The sequence below is a fragment of the Ursus maritimus genome, unplaced genomic scaffold (genome assembly GCF_017311325.1).
Source record: "Ursus maritimus isolate PB19 unplaced genomic scaffold, ASM1731132v1 scaffold_23, whole genome shotgun sequence".
NCBI classification, from domain to species: Eukaryota; Metazoa; Chordata; class Mammalia; order Carnivora; family Ursidae; genus Ursus; species Ursus maritimus.
Window position 1 is genome coordinate 41,287,669 of NW_024424786.1, and position 17,970 is coordinate 41,305,638.

At 51.9% G+C, this 17,970-nt stretch overlaps 2 protein-coding genes across 3 annotated transcripts; one reads left to right on the forward strand and one right to left on the reverse strand.

The window, feature by feature from the left end:
* Nucleotides 1-1,899: 1,899 nt before the first annotated feature.
* CCDC87 (coiled-coil domain containing 87) lies at nucleotides 1,900-4,499 on the reverse strand. The gene has a single exon (XM_008709056.2). It carries the CDS (start codon nucleotides 4,497-4,499, stop codon nucleotides 1,914-1,916), a length of 2,586 nt encoding a protein of 861 aa, XP_008707278.2. The 3' UTR covers nucleotides 1,900-1,913.
* Nucleotides 4,500-4,636: 137 nt separating this feature from the next.
* Nucleotides 4,637-15,031, forward strand: CCS (copper chaperone for superoxide dismutase). 2 transcript variants are annotated; one of them, XM_008709057.2, is made up of 8 exons: nucleotides 4,638-4,797; nucleotides 5,144-5,216; nucleotides 9,668-9,805; nucleotides 10,022-10,199; nucleotides 10,754-10,814; nucleotides 14,342-14,419; nucleotides 14,491-14,594; nucleotides 14,708-15,031. In XM_008709057.2, the coding sequence occupies exons 1-8, from the start codon at nucleotides 4,759-4,761 to the stop codon at nucleotides 14,859-14,861; spliced, it is 825 nt and encodes a 274-aa protein (XP_008707279.1). In that variant the 5' UTR covers nucleotides 4,638-4,758; the 3' UTR covers nucleotides 14,862-15,031. The 2 variants fall into 2 exon arrangements, with proteins under 2 accessions (XP_008707280.1, XP_008707279.1); XM_008709058.2 differs by lacking the exons at nucleotides 14,491-14,594; nucleotides 14,708-15,031 and adding an exon at nucleotides 11,380-11,566 and having other exon boundaries at nucleotides 4,637-4,797; nucleotides 14,342-14,479.
* The last annotated feature ends 2,939 nt before the right edge of the window (nucleotides 15,032-17,970 follow it).

Below are 17,970 nucleotides of genomic sequence, written 5' to 3' on the forward strand. Positions count from 1 at the left end.
TGTGTACTTTACAAGGTAGTTGTGAGGAGTCTCAGAAATCATGTAGGGAAAGTGTTCTGCATAAGGTAAGAACTTAATAAGTGTTAACTACTAACATGTTAGCTGAATTTCCCGAATATATAAAGAGCTCTGAAAAATCAAGAAAAAGATAGTCAACATCAGTTGAAAAGTGGGCAAAGCACATGGGCATTTTATGGAAAAGGAAATACAAACAGCTTTTAAACATATGAAAGATGCAACCTCACTCATAAGAGAAATGAGAACACAACTCAAATGAGATACTATTTTTCACCTACTAGATGGTAAAGGTTGAAAAATTTGATAACATTCTATTGGAGAGTGGGGAAAGAAATATAGTCATGCAACGTTAATGATACTGCAAATTGTTACCACCTTTGTGGAGGGCAATCAGTAATATCTTAACAAAATTACAAATGCTTAGGCTTTTATGTAAATGCTTATACATAATTCCACTTTCAGGAATTTAAACTATAGAAATAGTTACACATTCTAAATAGATGAACAAGGATGTTTTCTAGAGAATTTTGTGTTTGTAAATGTCCATTAAGGTGGGACTAGTTGAATAATAAAAAGAATACAAACAGTGAAATACTATATAGCTATCATGAGTATAAGGCAGCTCCATGTGTACTGATGCGGAATGAGCTCCAGGAATGCTAGGTAAAACAAGAAAGGGGGCAAAACAGCAGTATAGTGTGCTACTACTCGTGTAGTTATACACGTACGCATAGATAACATATGCAAACATGCTCAGATATGCATAGGCTCTCTCTGAACTAGTTCATACAATAGCCTATGAGGCCTTACATAATCTAACCTGCCCCCTGGCATCCCGTTATGACCGCTCTGACTCATCTTTCCCCCTTGCTCTGCTCCACCCGTATGGCCACTTTGCTTTTCTGGAACACTCCAGGAACCTGCCTGCCTAGCGCTTTGTAGTGGGTGTCAAGGGAGTTATCCTCGATGTCCACAGGGCTCACTTCTTCCCTCCTTCAGGCCTTCGCTCAAACCTTCCCTTCCCAGTGAGGCCTGTACTGACCATCCTCATTAAAACAACATCCCTCAGCCTTTGTCTCCTTACCTTAGACTCCTTTTTCTTTAGTCTGCAGTGTTTATCACCTCCTACCATTCTATTATTCAGTGAGCTCAGGTACCATGTTTATGGCTTATGGTCTGTTTCTGCTGAGTAACGTAGGTGTTTACAGTTCCCCAGAGAGGGAAACTGAGGTATGGGAGGTTGAGACGGGAAGGAGACTCCCCTTTCAGTATATACCCTTGTGTTCTCTGTACCACGTGCTTGTGTTAACTGGTAAAAATGTAATACAAGTTTTGAGCTCTACCAACAGGATCCTAGAAGTGGAAGTGACAACCTGGACCCAACCTCTTCATCTTATGATGGTCGAGGGTCAGGGAAGTTAGGGAATTTGCCTGAGGTTACAAAGCCAGGATTTAGATCGTCTTCTAACTCCAGGGCCCTGGCTCTTAAGCATCATGTCATAGAACCTCTTGATTTGGGACTCTAATCGGCCAATTTAAATGTAGTGTGATAACTGCTAAGCTGGGGTATTCCAAAGGTGAAGGTTTGCCTCCGTCTGACATTTCATTACGATGAAATCCAACAGATGGTCTCAATTTTTTTGGATGTATGAGATTTTGGCTGTGGTGTGAATGGCTTGAAATAAATGTGAATATTGGGTTTCTGGGCTTGGGGATTCTTTTATGAGCACTTTACAGTCAAAATAAAGTATTAGTCTCAGTCCCTTGGTAGTTGGGAGCACAATGTTCCCGAATCCCGCACTCCCAGATAATTTGTCTTCTGAAGCGGTCAAGACATCTGGAGGATCTGCCGGGTGTATGGGGGTGAGGGAGGGATGGGAGGGCACTTGGAATTATCACTGAGTAATGGGAGTATTCCCAGGAGTTATTAAAGGCTGGCTGCTGGGCTTCTTGAACAGCCCCGCCTGGTGAGAGGCCTTCCGACCCTGGGTCAGGTGGCGGACCCGGTGTCGCTGCTGTAGCCAGTAGAGCATCTCCACCTTGTCATGCTTCATCTTGTCCAGGTATCGCCGCCCTTTGAACGTTACTGGCTCACCAAAGATTAACTCAATCTCCTCCAGGAGGGAAGCCAAAGGAGCCTGCACTAGATTGATCTTCCTGTGTAGACGGTTTCGGAATTGATTCTCCTCCAGGAAGCGACTCAGGCCCACGTCAGTCTTTTGGAAGAAGCGGTTGGGATCAGAGGCTTGTCGCTCAAACCATTCTAGTCTCCCCAGCAACATCTCCCGCAACTGAATGGGCTTCAGGGCTTGCTCCCAGGCACTCACCAATGAAGGCAGCTGCCTCAGACGGGCGTTGGAGCTGTACTTGATGGCCATGTCCAGCCGGTCCTTGTCGGGGACCTCAAGCATGGACCACAGGCGCTCCAGACGCTTCTGTAGGTTCAGGATTTTGTAGGGTTCTCCCAGGAGGCTGATCTTCTTACTTCCTAGCCTGTGCCCTAGCACTGTGTTCCAATCCCACTCTCCTGGCACAAAGTCTGGCTCTTCATCTTCCAGCAAGGGAGGTGGGTACTGAATCTTTAGGGACTCTTTGACAGGGGCTATGTCCTCCACAGGAACCTCTTCTTCATACATTTGGAAGATGACATGGAGGAAATCTGACTCCTGGTTGGTGAGGTGCTTGAAATAGTCACCCACAGACAAGGTGGTTTTCCACCAGTTCATCCATGAGACTTTGTTTGACCACTTCTCCCAGGCTTTGCCTGTTTGGAGTGACATGAGGGAGGTTGCCTTATCAGAGGACTGTAAAATGTTTGCTCTCTGGGGATAAAGTCCAGCTAACTTGGGATTGATGATGCGATACTGTTTTTCTTGATGTAGAAAGGCTGAGGACAGGAAGGCTGACCAGTCTTTATTGGCTGCAGGCTCAACCAGGGGTCCCTGGTCAAAAGAGAAGTGGTCAAGAGAGACACGGCTCATCAACTCCTTGTAGACCTCCCTGATGTTATTGCCAACAGAGAAATTGATATCCATTTCCTCAATAAGTTTGGGTTCTAGTTCACCAGCCAGGTGGTTATATAGGACTCCGGCCCTGTCAACATGGAAGGAATCCAGAAAGTTTCTCTCAGAGATCTGCACAGCAGCTGCCTGGACCACAGCCCGATTTCCTAGCTTCAAAGTAACAGTCACTGGCTGTGGTTGAAGTGGAAAGGATTTGGGGCACTGGAGGCCCCACCGCCCAGTGGCTTCTTCCTCTTCGAGGCTCTTCAGCATTCTCTGCAGTTCCTGCATGCGATGAGCTGCAGCTGGGCGGCAGGTCAGGGCCCCCAGGGGTGGGGGCAGGCCTGAGTCCAGGGGTGAGTAGTGAGTCCTCTCCAATTTCATGTTCTTTATCATCTGCTTCAGGTCCTCAGCCACTGTGTCCCCTGCCAGCTCTGTTTTGCTCTCTGGAACTAGGACCAGCGGGGTTAAGGGGTGAGGGGGGAGTGGAGGAAGGCCCAACTCATCTGCTAGTTTCCAGCCCTCACGCAGAGAGGGCAAGGACTGGCCCCTCTGGAGCTGGGAGTAGAGGGGCAAGTGGGAGGAGGTGGAGGGAGCCCTGCTGGTGGGAGTCACAGAGTACTTGGGCAGTGACACAATCTGTGTGGAACTGAAGTTGCTGTCTCTCTTTTTCTGCATGGAGGACAGCCATTGCTGGGGCCTTTTCCCCTTCAGCTGGGGGATGGACTTCAGTTCCTTCACTGGATCCAGTTCAGGCTCACAGAGAAACTCCCGCGGGCGGCTGAGTTGGATGAGGTAGTTCAGGTTGAGGTCGCAGCTTGGTACTTGCGCAAAGCTGGTGCTGTGAAGCCACGGGACAGGGTAAAGCTTGAAAGCCCCAGTAGGCCCTACCGGGCGCAGCTTATGCATGCCACCGTGGGCCTGTTCTATCTTCAGCAGGGCGAGGAAGTCGGCGAGCAGGCAACGATAGACCTTAGGGCTGGTAAGAAAGATTGTGCAGTCCCTGGCGAGGCTGGCAGTCAAACGGGTGAGTGTGGCTGATTCAGTGAAGACACCTCTGCGGGTCGACATGGCCTTCAGCAGGTGCAGGTAGTGTAAGAATAGCTGCTCGCTGCTGAGCAGTACGTAGGCCAGGAGCCGCTTCCTCAGTCTCTGGTTGTTCAAGTGGCTCAGACTAGGTTCAGTGGGAGCCTCCTGCCAGCTGCACTTTAGCTCGTCCAGGATGACCTCAGTGAAACGTTGTCGGCTTTCATTAGGCACGCGCACCGCCAGCCCACTGTTGGCCAGCCGCTTGGACACTTGGCGGCACAACGACTCCACCGTCAGCCGGGAGACCGGCAAGGGCAACAGCAGCGGGACCTCCGGCGGGAGGCGCTTCTGAGATTCTGGGCGCCTCGCCTTGCGGGGGAAGAGCGACAGCGGGCCCAGCAACCGGTGGTAAAAGCGCTGGAGCTCGGGTTCCGGTTTATATGGCTCCATCTTTGCGCTGCCGGCGCGGGAGGTCTGGGAAAAGCGGCCAAGAGGTTACTAAGGCAACCAGGGGCCGGAGCGTCCGAGTGCGCCTGCGCAGCCAGTGCCTTCCAACGCGTGGCGTCGGGAGGGCGGGCCTGACGTGCGCGCGCACCAGGAGGCGGGGCAAAGTGTGGCTTCCGAAGCTCCGCCTCCCCGCGACGCAGTTAGGGGTTTGTGCTTCAACGCTGGAGCGGTTCGGGTCCGAAGGCTGGTGACTGGGTCCGGGATGGCTACGGACTCCGGGGACCGCGGGACCGCCTGCACGGTGAGGGTCGAGGCCTCGTGTGGGAGCCTCTCTGGGCAGAGAGCCTTGGCCCCTAGGGTGATTGTTAACGCTGGAAAGGGGGAAGGAGTAGGCACCTGGGGTGGGGCCTGGGGCCTCCGCGGGAAAAGGGTGCGAGACTATGAGGTATGAGGGCCCTTGGCGTTAACTTTGGAGGTTTGGGGGTTGGTCTTGGACCTGTCACGAATGATAATGAGGGCGCTTGAAAAGGGGTCACGTGAGGGGGTTTCCCCAGGCCTTTTGGGGTGGTCATGGGGGGGGGTAATGAAACAGGGTCACGCAAGGGGGGTTCCCGACTCTCATCAGCCCGTCCGTGCCGCCCTTGCAGCTGGAGTTCACAGTGCAGATGACCTGTCAGAGCTGCGTGGACGCGGTGCGCACGTCCCTGCAAGGAGTGGCAGGTAAGAGCCAGAACAACTTGTGCGGAGAGTCTGCAGGCGTCTAGAAGGAGCCGGCAAATCTCTTAGACCAAGAGCACTACTCCCATTTACAGATGTAGAAATTGAAACCCAGAGATAGGAAAGAATGTCCTCAGAGTCACACAGAGACCCAGAGACAGAGCGTAGAGTACGTATCTCAAGCCTGTCCTGCCAGAGCCCCTACAGGGTCCGACACACTGGTATCTTACATCTCAGGTGCCCAGGGAGTGAGGAGCTAGGCTGAGTATAGACAGCCCCACCTACAGAGGGAGGTCCCTGGATAGCAGGCAGCTCTTGCTTGCAAAGCAGCATAATCTTGACAAAACAAACAGCAGCCCTGGCTATGTTCCATCCTAGGCAGCTCCCGATTCTTATAAGCCAGCTACCAGGTCTGGAGGTGACCTTGCACAATAGAAATTTCTGAGAAGGCAGAGCCACCAGCATGGCACTGTGAACTGCCTTCCTTTGATCCTGTTAAATGTTCATCCAGTCATTCAGCAGGTATGGACCAGATGCTGGGGGCTTTTTAGGGAGAAGTGTTCACAAATGTTTCAGACACAGTCCCTGCCCTCAGGTAACGGTGAGCATGCAAGCATTGCTCATGGAAGAGCAGTTCTGGGAAGAGATGCGATAGGATGGGTTCGAAGCTGGGACAGTGGTGGCACTTGGCCCGTTACAGGGCAACAGTAGTGGATAAGGGTATGTGCCTCAGAGTCAGACTGTTTGCATTCAGATCCCTTCTTTATCACTTAGTGGCACTTAGACTTCATGCATGTTACTACTTTTGCCTGTTTGGCGTTTAAATGGCATGATAATGGAAGCTACTCTGGAGGATTGTCATGAAGAGTAAGTTGGTAAATACATGTAAAGCACTTTAGAAAAATTTTTGGCATGCAGTGAGAGCTCCCTAAAATTTAGAAATTATGAGAGGAAGGCCTTACAGGTGGCAGTCTGGGCAGAGGCATTTGGGGACAGATATTGAAGCAGAGTGAGAGAGAGAGAGAGAGAAATTTGCCCCCTTCATGAGGCCTGGGGCTTTGGGAAAGAGGGTTCTGTTCCTCTAGGAATAAATGGGAGGAGCTCCCAGCCCAAGGCCCGCTTTCTTGAACCCTTATTACACACCCTAGAGTTCCCTGTGGCCTTGTTTTCTTTCTTACTGGGCTTTGAGCTAAGCAAGGGCTGGCCTGGCCACACTCTGCACCAGCCGCACTGAATCTTGCTCAGCTAGGGAGCCAGCCTTCTTCTTGGTTCAGGCACAGTTCAAGAGTTCAGGAAGTGCATAGTTACGGGGAGCTGCCCACTGGGGCCCTCCCACTTGAGCAGAGAATCAGCTCTTAGGAGACCCCAGAACAGGAACCCACCTGCATGGGAGTGAGTCCATCAGAAAGTCTTATCTGCTGTATATCTAAAATATATTCAGAATTTAGCCTCTCTTTTTTCCAGACATTGGCCTTCACACGAATCCAAGCCACCTTCTCCCTGACCCACACAAGAACCTCATCTTTGGGCTTCCTATTGCCTCTTTTGCCCCCTCCAGTAGTTTTTCCGTACAAAAGCTAAAGTGATTTTTAAAATTATACCTTAGATAATATCACTGCCCTGCTCGTTTAGGCCTTTAATAACCCTGTGAAGTAGGTAGTAGTAGTATCTCCACTTGCAAGGGAAGCAATTGAATAGGAAACTCAGCAGAAAGGTTGAGTAACTCGTCTAAAGCCACACAGCTACTATGTGGCAGACTCAGGATTTCAACTCCAGAGTCTACACTCTCAACCGCTATACACTGTGCCTTCTCCCAATGGCCTCCCAGTGCATTAAAATTAAAATCCAGGTTCCTGTTGGGCCTTGCTTGACTCGTCTCCACTTACAGCTCCCTTCTTAGAACGTGTCAGGGTCGTTCCTGCCCATACTGTGTCCTGCATTGGAAGGCCCTTACCTGACTACATTCAGGCCTTTGCTTAGAGGCTCAGAGAGACCTTCCTTCACCAGCCTAAGTGGCTCGCCCCCCATTTGTTCCCCAACACCTATTTCATTGATCACACCTTTCACTATCTGCATCTCTCGTGCGCGTGTATTGGACATTTGTGTCCCTGCACTGGAACACATGCTATTTCATGGGGCAGAGATGTCGCCTGACTTGTTCCCTGCTCTGCTTCCACTGCCTGGAACACGGCATGTGATAGGTGCTTAGTGTCTGCTTATTAAATGAGGCGAGCAGACAAAGTTTCTCATACTGTGTGCTTCACTGGGCCCTGGGAGCCTCCAAAAATCAGGCTTAGGGGCTCAACCCTACTGTCCGTGGGTCGAGGAGACCGAGCATCAGCTTTGGGGTTGGACAGGCTGCCTTCCAGGCTTGGGGCCTCAGGCCAGTTGTGTCACCCTCTAGCCTCGTTTGCTCACCTGCCAGATGAGGACAGTATCATCATCCTGATGCGTGTAAGGCAGAGCATAGCTCTTGGCATCCCCTGGAGGCTCAGACCGCAGGAGTTCCTCCATTATCCTCCCTGGACCCCCTTTGCAGCCATGGCCATCCAGAGGCATCTCTAGGTGGACCCAGAGCTCCCCATGCTCTGCAGGCTGCCTGGTGACTCAGGATAAAATTTTGTGTGAAGTGAGGGCCAGTTTGGTAACTTGGACGGTTTTCTTTTCACAAAATCACCCTGTATGTGCAGGGGAGGGGATGCGGGTGTTCCTCTGATGTCTTGCAAATTCTGTCCCTCCCCTGACGGTGTCACTGCCGCTGCAGGGGGATCTGAAGAAACAAGTCTGTGGGAGCTTTTGTAACCACACCCCAGATATTCCTGTCCCTCAGGTGCTGCCTCCCCCAATAGCATTTCCCAATTGTGCCTCCTTTTGAGCTGGAAGGAGTCTGAACAACTACGTGTACCCTGGGGCTTGTTATTCCCGTCTCTGCCTGATGGTTAATCCAGGCAGAGCCTGGCTTCTACAGCCTTTGAGCTCCCTGGGACAAGGACCAGTGTTTTTCCTGACTCTGGCCACCTCCATGCCCAGCACACATTTGTTGAGAGAATATGGAGAAGGGAAACCAAAGATGAAGCGAACGCCAACAGTCAGTGTAGCCTTCGGTTCACAGAGCACCATCTCAACAGTGTGAAATGGCTTATTTAACCTTTGTCTTCTGGACTGCCCACAGCTCCCCTGGGCTTTACCCTGCAGAGGAACAAACACATTGGCTAAGATCATAGAATGGTGTAAGCCCTGCAGGTGAGAGCAGCCTTATCATTCCCAGTCCATCCCCTGTGCGCTGGCTAAGGGCTGGAGAGTTCTCTTAAAAGGCTTGGGAGCCCTGAACATCTGAATGAAAGAGAAGCCCCTTCTCTTCCTTCTCTGAGTTGGCTCGATGGCCCCCAAAGCTGAGCATGTGTCAGAATCATCTCGCAGTCTTCTGCACACAGGGTGATGTTGGGGATTTGGCGGGCAATTGAGACACAGTAACTTTTGAACCTGACCCTTGAGGACCACACAGAGCTCCCGCACTCACAGAGGATTGTAATCAGTGCAGCGTGAGTTCACTCAGGGGAAGAGGAAGCTGCTACAGGAGGACAGAGGAGGGGGTCCCAACCCAGCCTGGAGGGTGGGGGCTGCTTCTCAGGGTGAGCAGTGTCCGGGTAGGCAAAAGTACAGTGCACGTACGTTAGATGTGAGCTCTCATGATGATGGGGATTGCCCCCCCCTTTTTGGTGTGTAACAGCTTTATTGACATATAATTCAAATATCAGAAAATAGTCCTATTTTAAGTATACAGTTCAGTGCTTTTTAATATGTTCCGAGTTGTGCGGCCATCACCGTTCTCACTTGTACATTTCAGCCCCTCATGAAGGAATCGTGCGCTTTAGCCATCAGCCTCCGATTCCCCCACCCACTAACCTACTCTCTGTCTCTAGAGGTTTCCCTGTTCCGGACGTTTTGTCCATGATGGCAACACCTAACGTGGGCTTTTGTGACTGGCGCTCACTTAACATCATATTTTCAAGGTGCTTCCCTGTGGTAGCATTATGAGCAATTCATTCCCTTCTATCTTTTTATGGCTGAGAAATAATGGGTACACATTTTCTTTATCCATTCATCTGTTGATGGGCATTTGGGTTATTTTCACCTTTTGGCTATCGTGAATAATGGGCTATTTATGGATGGCCCGCTTTTTAAAGTAATTATTTATGTTATAAAGAACGCCTTGTGTGTAATAAGGACAAACAACACTCCTGGGGGTAAGGGAGCCTTATCCCCACTTTGTGTATAAAGATACGGCCTCAGAGAGGTTGAGGGCCTCACATAGCCAGAAGGCAGCTTCGGAGCTTGACTCCGACCATGGGAAGGTTGGCAAAGATGAGGAAGGAGAATGACCTGTTTCTCTCTTCCCTGCTTCCAGCACGGGGCTGTTAGCCCTCTGCTGCCTCCCCTCTCTCTCCTTCCAGGTGTCCAGAGTGTGGAAGTGCAGTTGGAGAACCAGATGGTCCTGGTGCAGACCACCCTGCCCAGCGAAGAGGTGCAGGCCCTTCTGGAAGGCACAGGGCGACAGGCGGTGCTCAAGGGCATGGGCAGTGGCCTATTGCGTGAGTAGCCACTATGGCCCTGGCCTTGGCCTCTCTGGGAGCGAGGTGGCCTGGAGCTGCTACACATCTAAACCATAGGATTGGGGGTTTGGGGTTCGAGTGGCTTTGGGGAAGGCATGAACGTTATGTGGAGCTCTCTCCCTGCCCTTCCTGAGCTGATGAAGGTGTGGGGCTAACTGAGGTGGCGAGCCAGCCTGGGTATCTGATACCTTGCAGAGAATCTGGGGGCAGCAGTTGCCATTCTGGAGGGCCCTGGTCCTGTGCAAGGGGTGGTGCGCTTCCTGCAGCTGACCCCTGAACGCTGCCTCATCGAGGGGACCATTGATGGCCTGGAGCCTGGGCCTCATGGACTCCACGTCCATCAGTTTGGGGACCTCACAGGGAGCTGCAACAGGTGAGTCATCTGAAACCTCCCCCGTGGCATCTTCATCCCCCCACTCATGCATCCGTGGTGTGCTGGGGCTGTATTCAGCCACCTGCACACACTTTCACGCTCGGTCCTCACAAGTACCGTGAGGCATGTACACCCAGGCCCAGTCTACAGACGAGGAAACGGAGGCTCCGAGGGTTAAATGACTTGTCAAAGGCCCCAGGGCACGTGAATGGTGGGGTGGGATTTGAACCCAAATCTGACCTTAATGCTCCTGTCCGTAGCCACCTTATTGCCCCTGAGGTGGAAGTGACTCCTAGACACAGAAGGGCAGGTCCCCGTGTCACGGTGTTTGTTGTGCTGTGATGCAGTTCTTTGCCCTCTCATCTGTGTCTCCCCGGAAAGCTTACTGAGGGCAGGACCCACATCAGATTCTTCTTGGTGCCCTCAACCCAAAGCCTGGCACAGAGTGAGTCTGTTGAGTGAGTGAATGAGATAAATGTCATTAAAGTGGGAGGGTACATCAGCTGGCCTGGGAGCCAGTGTCTTGCTGCCCACCTGCTACCTTTTCCTCTTAGCTGTGGGGACCACTTTAACCCTGATGGAGCATCTCACGGGGGCCCTCAGGACTCCGACCGGGTAAGTGTCCATCTGGGGGAGGCTTAGGCTATGAGAGGGCCTGAAGCCTCAGGCAGAGTAGGCTGCTCCTAGGGCCTTAGCGATTCCTTTTTGGTGGGGTCCCCTCACTTTTATTCCATTTAGAAACATCAACCCTTTCTGTGGTGGAGACCTGCCCCCCCAGGAGCTCACAGTCCTGTGAGGGAGACCCCCGAGAACCCCGTGGTTGCAGGGCAGTGAGGTGATTCTTGCAGGAGCCTGTAGGAGGCCCTGAGCCCAGAGTATAAGCACCGGTCCGGCCTGAGCCCAAGGATGTGGGCAGTGGGAGAAAGCTTCCTGGAGAAGCTGAAGGTGTGGAAGTTGAAGATCTTACCTGAACTAAAAAGGCCGTTCCTGATGGTGCAGCTCCTGGCCCAGGGTTTCACTTTTCACCAGTGAATTGCTTCCCGTCGGCAGTGAGTGGCATGCCGCCTTGGTTTTTGCTTATCTGCATACGGCTTGTTCTGTTAGTTATGTTGCATTTTGCTGTAAGTTAACTCAGTTTTTTCCTGAGGTAAATTTGGTTATTTTTCATGTTTTAATCCAGCATGGAATGTTTCAGACATTCCAAAGTACAGAAACTTGTCCCAAGCTCCTGTGTCCCCATCACCCACTTTCAACCGTGACCAACTCTTGGCCAGTCCAACTCTTGGCCAGTCCTGTTTCATCTACACCTCCAGCCTTTCTCCACCGATATTTTGAAGCAGATCAAGACATCATTTCATGTAACTAAGGTAGACTTTTTTAACAAGAAACTTGATACTGCCACAGAGATGGGAAAACCAGTTCTTGTAGCCGTAAGAGCAGGCTTATTGTAAAAACAGTCAGTGGTGGTCAAATAAATGTTAGTGGAGTCCTGCTGGATTCTGGCCTGCAAGGTCTGAGGACTACGGAAGGCCTGTTTTTTCTTCTTCTTCTTCTTCTTTTGTTTTTTTTTGTTTTGTTTTTAAGATTTATTTATTTATTTAAGAGAGAGAAAGAGCGAGCGCATGTGGGGGGGGGGTTGCAGAGGGAGAGAGAGAATCTCAAGCAAGCGTCATGCCCAGCTCAGAGCCTGATGTGGGGCTCGATCTCACGACCCTGAGATCATGACCTGAGCCGAAACCAAGAGTCGGATGCTTCACGGTCCGAGCCACCCAGCTGCCCCTGTGGTGCATGTTTCTCACTTCACATACTTGATTTTTTGGACAGTTCTGTGACATTTTGAATGGTCAGAAGTTTGACTCCTTCCCTTCCTGCCTTGGGAAGTTGGAGAAGCCAAACAAGTTTTTGTTGGGTCCCCTGTGCGGGGCTGTGTTTGCGCTCAGTGCAGCAATGATTTATTGCTGTGCATCAAATCACTCCAAACTTGGGGGGTTAAAACCCCAAGCATTCATCTTCTCGGTTTCTCTGGAGCAGGAACCTGGGTGCAGCTTAGCTGGGGGCCTCTGGCTTCGGGTGACTGTGATCGAGGTGTTGGCTGGGGCTGCCGGCATCTGAAGGCTAATGTTGCCGTTGGCAGGCCTCAGGTCCTCCCTGGCTGTTGGCCAGAGACATCAGTCCTTTGCCACGTGGGCCTTTTCCTAGGGCGGCTCACCACACAGCAGCTGGGCTTCCCTCAGAGCAAGTGCGTGAGAGAGGGCATCCAAGACCGAGCCAAGCCCTTCTCTTTTTGTAACCGAATCTAGCAAGTGACCCTAGGTCCAGCCCACACTCAGTGGAGGAGCCCGCAAGGATGTAAGCACGAGGGAAGGTGCACCGTAGAGGCTGTTATCCTCATCTAGCCGTGAAAGGTGCTGCGCAGAGATTAAACAGGTGAAGAAGAGGGAGTGCGAATGTCAGGCACAGCAGAGAAAACTCCATAGGCAGAGCCCCCAAGGCGTGAACCAGCCCCCGAGGCATGAATGAGGCATTTGGGAACTGGCAGCACTGTGTCACTTGTGAAGTTGAGATCAGAAGGGTGAGAGACTGCCTTGCCACCTGTGCCTTGGCCTCCTGTGGCCCGGGCCCCTCTCAGGGCAGGGAATCAGAAGGGGCTGGAGCCAGCTGCCCTGCCGTTCCCAAGTCCTTGATGGAGGTGGAGGAAGACTTGCGTAACATCAGGACCGCCAAGGCCACCATGATGCCTGACGAGTTCCTTTGGGATTTCTGCCTCTGCTTTTGCTCAGCTGGAAGTGAATTCAGTGTGGGGATTTACACCAGAGGCTGGTTGTCCCTTTGCACATCTCCTAACTGATCTCCAGGGTGCCTCGTCTTCTCTCACCGCCCCCCAGTCCTTCCTCTTCACGCACTGTGCTAGAGGGATTGCTTCAAAGCACAGAGTAACGGTGGCATGCCCCTGTCCACGCCCGGTTTTGGCTCCCCGGTGTATAGGCCCAGCCCAGCTGCCTGGTGTGACATTCAAGGCCCTGCGGCCCAGTTCTGCCTGCCCAAGTGCAGGGGAGGGAGAGGACCCTGCTGCTGGGTCATGCCTCTGAGCCACACCACCAGGCTGCTCACTCCCGCAGCCCAGTCCTGAAGATGCTCCTCCAGGCTCCGTATCACCTCCACTTCCTTGATCTTTCTGCCAGAAAGGCTGCCAATGCAGGGTAACGGTGTCAGGTGTCAGCAACGGACGTCTTTCTGGAAAACCAGATAAAGCAGAAGCGGTGCTTCTTGCTGCTTACCCGCCCCGTCACACAGTGACATGCTTTGTGACCATGCACCACAGCAGGGCCGTGTGCACCAGCCCACATTGGCATAGGCATCTGCTCCTGCCTAAGGTGTCCGGTTGGAGACAGTTTATTTGCACGGACGTGGGCCTCGGTGACTTGCCAGTAAGGTCCGGTCAGCAGAAAACCTACTCACTGCTGTACTTAGTCTGTGTTTCATAACCACTGGTCTGTTCTGCATCTGTCTCCCCACCTTGCTTCGAGCTCCTCCAGGGTGGGAACTGCGTGCGTACCCCACCCCCATGCCGGCGGTGTATGTCTGATGTAGGAGGTGTTCTATAGATGTGTTAGGACATTTTGTATTGCCTTAAAAGGGAGAAGGTAGGCAGAGCCAGCTTCTGGGGGGTGGGACAGGCCCCCTGCTCCTTGTGTTTCTTCTCTCTGTTCCTGGAGGCTGGGAGTCAGGGAATGCTGCTGGCTGCTTCCTATGGTCAGGAAGCCAAGCCTGGCCAACTTAAGCCCAGGGGAAGACTGCCAAGGGCTTAGAGTCAACAAGAGCCTGGAGAACTGGGCTCGCAAAGCAGCAGCTACGGGGCTAGCTTGTGAGGCTGAGATGCAGAGAGGGCAACAGTCTTGCAGGAGACACAGTCTGGCTCAGTGGGCATGACTTCCTAGGAAGGGAGTCTCTGTCCAGGAATTCGGTTCCCGGGAGGGAGTCTCCAGTTGCCTTCCTGGTGTCCTAGGCCATCCCTTTATCGTACCAGACTATACCCAGAGGAGGACATTGGTACTTTTGGGAAGGGGAGTCGGATCCTGGGAAGCCAGAAGCTAGCAGCTGTGCCTCATGCGCCCCTCTTCTCTCCCCCGGTCTCATTGCAGCACCGTGGGGACCTGGGGAACGTCCATGCTGATGCTGATGGCCGAGCCAGCTTTAGGATAGAGGATGAGCAGCTGAAGGTATGGTGGAAAAGAAGGTGGGGAGCTCTCCTAACAGGTCCACTGTTTGAGGCTCTTATCTGCCCTCAAAGGTATGGGATGTGATTGGCCGAAGCCTTGTCATCGATGAGGGAGAAGACGACCTGGGCCGGGGTGGCCATCCCTTATCCAAGGTCACGGGGAACTCAGGAGAGAGGTGAGTGATGCCACCCCCAGCAGGAGGCTGTGCTCAGCCAGCGGTGCGTGGTCAACCCCGGAGGCCCCAGACCAGGGCCCAGGGCCCGCTCCTGACCACACGTTCTTCTGCAGGTTGGCCTGTGGCATCATCGCACGCTCTGCTGGCCTCTTCCAGAACCCCAAGCAGATCTGCTCCTGTGATGGCCTCACCATCTGGGAGGAGCGAGGCCGGCCTATTGCTGGTGAGGGACGAAAGGAGCCAGCCAAGCCCCCTGCCCACCTCTGAGCACGGCCTCAGCCTCGGGTGTGTGACCGTTCTCCCAGCTGAGCACCGTCTGCTTCCAGAGAGAGGGGAGGGAGGCCCTGCTTGCCTGGTCCCAGGAGAACTTGGGTACAGGGTGTGAAGGGTCGCTATGATGTTCCCTTGGCAAAGTAAAGTTTTATTTTCATATGGAACTTTGGGTTTTGTCCGTGTCCCGGTGTCCCTTTATGGGCTTGCTGGACATAGTCCTTCTGCGTCTCTCCTCCCGCTGAGGAACACCTGTTGGCTTTGGAGCCAAACAAAACTGGATTGAAATCTCCATACCTCGTGAGGGTAGCACCCTCCTCCTTGGGGTTATAGTGTGGGACCACAGCACTCCTGTTGCTGTCCGCGCAGGTCCTGCTTTGGTTTCTCCCTGTGGTTAGACCTATAATGTGGGAATTTGGGAGCTGCAGGTGGCCCTCTTCTCCCTGCCTTGTCAGCTGAGTGTCCGAAAAAGCCTGTCTGCTGAGGGGAGGGATGAGCCGGATGCAGAGGGAGAACCTACGAGTTGGATAATGTCGGGCGCTCCAGGGCGCCTGCCCTGGGCCTTTTCTGAGGGCAGCTGCTTTCTGACCTGGGGGTCAGGAGACACTCCTGGATTTTCCCCATGCGTCCCTTCCTCTTGCTTTTTAAATTAATTTGGCTTGAGTTGATTTTTTTAATTCACAAGTAAAAGACTCTTAATTAACCTAATAAGCAAAGTGCTTGGCGCAGGACCTGGCACGTGGGACGTTAAGGGAACAGCAGCTGTGCATCTGAGGCCAAATGGGGCCCCTGGAGGCTGCCCCAGCCAAGCCCCGCTCTCACAGGGATGGCCGGTATCCAAGGACTAATGTGTGGGGCCAGAGATTTTGGGCCTCCTCACTTATCGCCTTGCCCCCCCGCCCCCGACTCGTACCCTCCACTGGACTTTGCCAAGCTTGCTCATCCATGACAAAACTGCTTTTATGACACAGTGGGCTGTCAAAATACAAACTTCGCCCCTTACCATGTTTGCTTGGAACGAGGCAGGTGATTTTCCAGGTAGCTGGCCTTGCGAAGATGTGCCTGGCTCTGCTCCCATTCCCTAGGTTTGCCTGTTTCTCGCTCAAGGCTGCTGGCTCTGCGTCCAGCCCCAGCCCTTGGACCCTACTCTTTCTTGCCAACCTGTGCTGGTTGCTTTCCAGTTCCCTTGATTCCTGGGAACCAAACCCCCTTTTAAGCCTGGGGCCCAGGCTGTCTTCCCCCACCCCAGATCATGGCAGGAGCTCCTCATGGACTCTGCCCATAGCCAGCCCCTGACCTCCTCTCACCTTCCTTCTGGAATGACAGCTGGTTTAACCCTCTTATGGCCAAACCTCTTAACAAACCCTACCACTCTGTTTCCACTCTTGAAGAATCAACATCCCCATTAGCTTTTCTCTCTTTTAAACCCTTAATCATGTAGGTTTTGGGTTTTTTTAGATTTTATTTTATTTATTTAAGATTTTATTTATTTATTTGAGAGAAAGAGAGCAAGCACAAGCAAGGGTGGGGGGCAGAGGGAGAGGGAGAAGCAGGTTCCCCACTGAGCAGGGAGCCCAACACAGGGCTCAATCCTAGGACCCCAAGACCATAACCAGAGCCAAAGGCAGACACTTAACCGACTGAGCCACCCAGGCGCCCCTCAAGATTTTATTTTTAAGTAATCTCTCCACCCAATGTGGGCCTTGAACTTAAAACCCTGAGATCAAGAGTCGCATGCTCCACTGACTGAGCCAGGTGCCCTTTAACTGTGTAGTTTTTATTTATTTTATTTTTTAAAGATTTTATTTTTTTTATTTGTGAGAGAGTGAGAGAGAGCATGAGCAGGGGCGAGGGACAGAGGGAGAAGCAGGCTCCCAGCTGAGCAGGGTGCCTGAGGCAGGGCTCGATCCCAGGACCTCGGGATCTTGACCCAAGCCGAAGGCAGCCGCTTAACCGACTGAGCCACACAGCGCCCCTAACCATGTAGATTTTAAACTGTAGTTTTAAATCACAAAACACGGTTGAAAAATCTTGAAGGCCCAGCTGTGAAGCAGATGTGGAACTGCGGCTAAACAGGTTCAGCCCTGATGAAGGCTTTCCCAAAAGTCCTGGGGCTCCTGGGAGCACAGTTCGAAAACCTTTGCCAAATTCAGTCATTTTTGTGTTATCTCTCAATCTCGGCCACATCCACAAACCCATCTGCACTGTCATTTACCAAATACTTAAAAAAAATTTTCATTCACTTTGAGACTTAATTAAAAACGAAATTTTAATCATATTAGCTAATACCCACATAGTGATTATTAAGTGCAGAGCTCTTTTTTTTCTTTCTTTTTTTTTTTTTTTTTTTAAGATTTTATTTATTTATTTGACGGACAGCCAGCAAGAGAGAGAACACAAGCAGGGGGAGAGGGAGAGGAAGAAGCAGGGAGCAGAGCAGGGAGCTCGACGTGGGGCTCGATCCCAGGACTCTGGGATCACGCCCTGAGCTGAAGGTAGACGCTTAACCACTGAGCCACCCAGGCGCCCTGGGGCTCTTTTCTAACCGCTACATGCAGTAATTCATTTAATCTTCAAGGTAATACTACACGGTAGCTTCTGTTATTATCCCATGTTACAGATGAGGAAAACGGAAGCACAGAGTGGTTATGTAACTCACCCAAGGTCACACAGCTAGTAACGTGGCAGCGTCTTAGTTCAGACCCATGTGGTCTGGCTCCAGGTCTGTACTCTTAACCACCCTATTATTGGTTCTCGTTGTAAAGTATGGAAAGTGAGATTCGTTTGTCATAAATAGACATTTGCTAGAAAAAGAACATACATACACAGCTATTAAAATAAAAATTATTCATCCACAAACTGCCCCACAATTGTGTAACTCCGGTGGTTTTACACTGCATTTCAGGGAACCCAGACACTTTCTTTTGACCCCCCGGATCTCTCCGCCAGGGGGAGAGCACGAGCAGGGGAAGCAGCAGAGACAGAGGGAGAAGATTGATGAGCAGGGAGCCTGACTCAGGAAGCCATCCCAGGACCCTGGGATCATGACCTGAGCCAAAGGCAGACGCTTAATAGACTGAGCCACCCAGGTGCCCCTATTTGTATG

Excerpts from the sequence above, each read along its gene's own strand:
- CCS (XM_008709057.2), top strand. The coding sequence starts at position 4,759 with ATGGCTACGGACTCCGGGGACCGCGGGACCGCCTGCACG. Across the intron at positions 5,217-9,667 it reads GTCCCTGCAAGGAGTGGCAG|GTGTCCAGAGTGTGGAAGTG; the intron begins GTAAGAGCCAGA and ends CTCTCCTTCCAG. Across the intron at positions 10,815-14,341 it reads GCCCTCAGGACTCCGACCGG|CACCGTGGGGACCTGGGGAA; the intron begins GTAAGTGTCCAT and ends GTCTCATTGCAG.
- CCDC87 (XM_008709056.2), bottom strand. The coding sequence starts at position 4,499 with ATGGAGCCATATAAACCGGAACCCGAGCTCCAGCGCTTTTACCACCGG.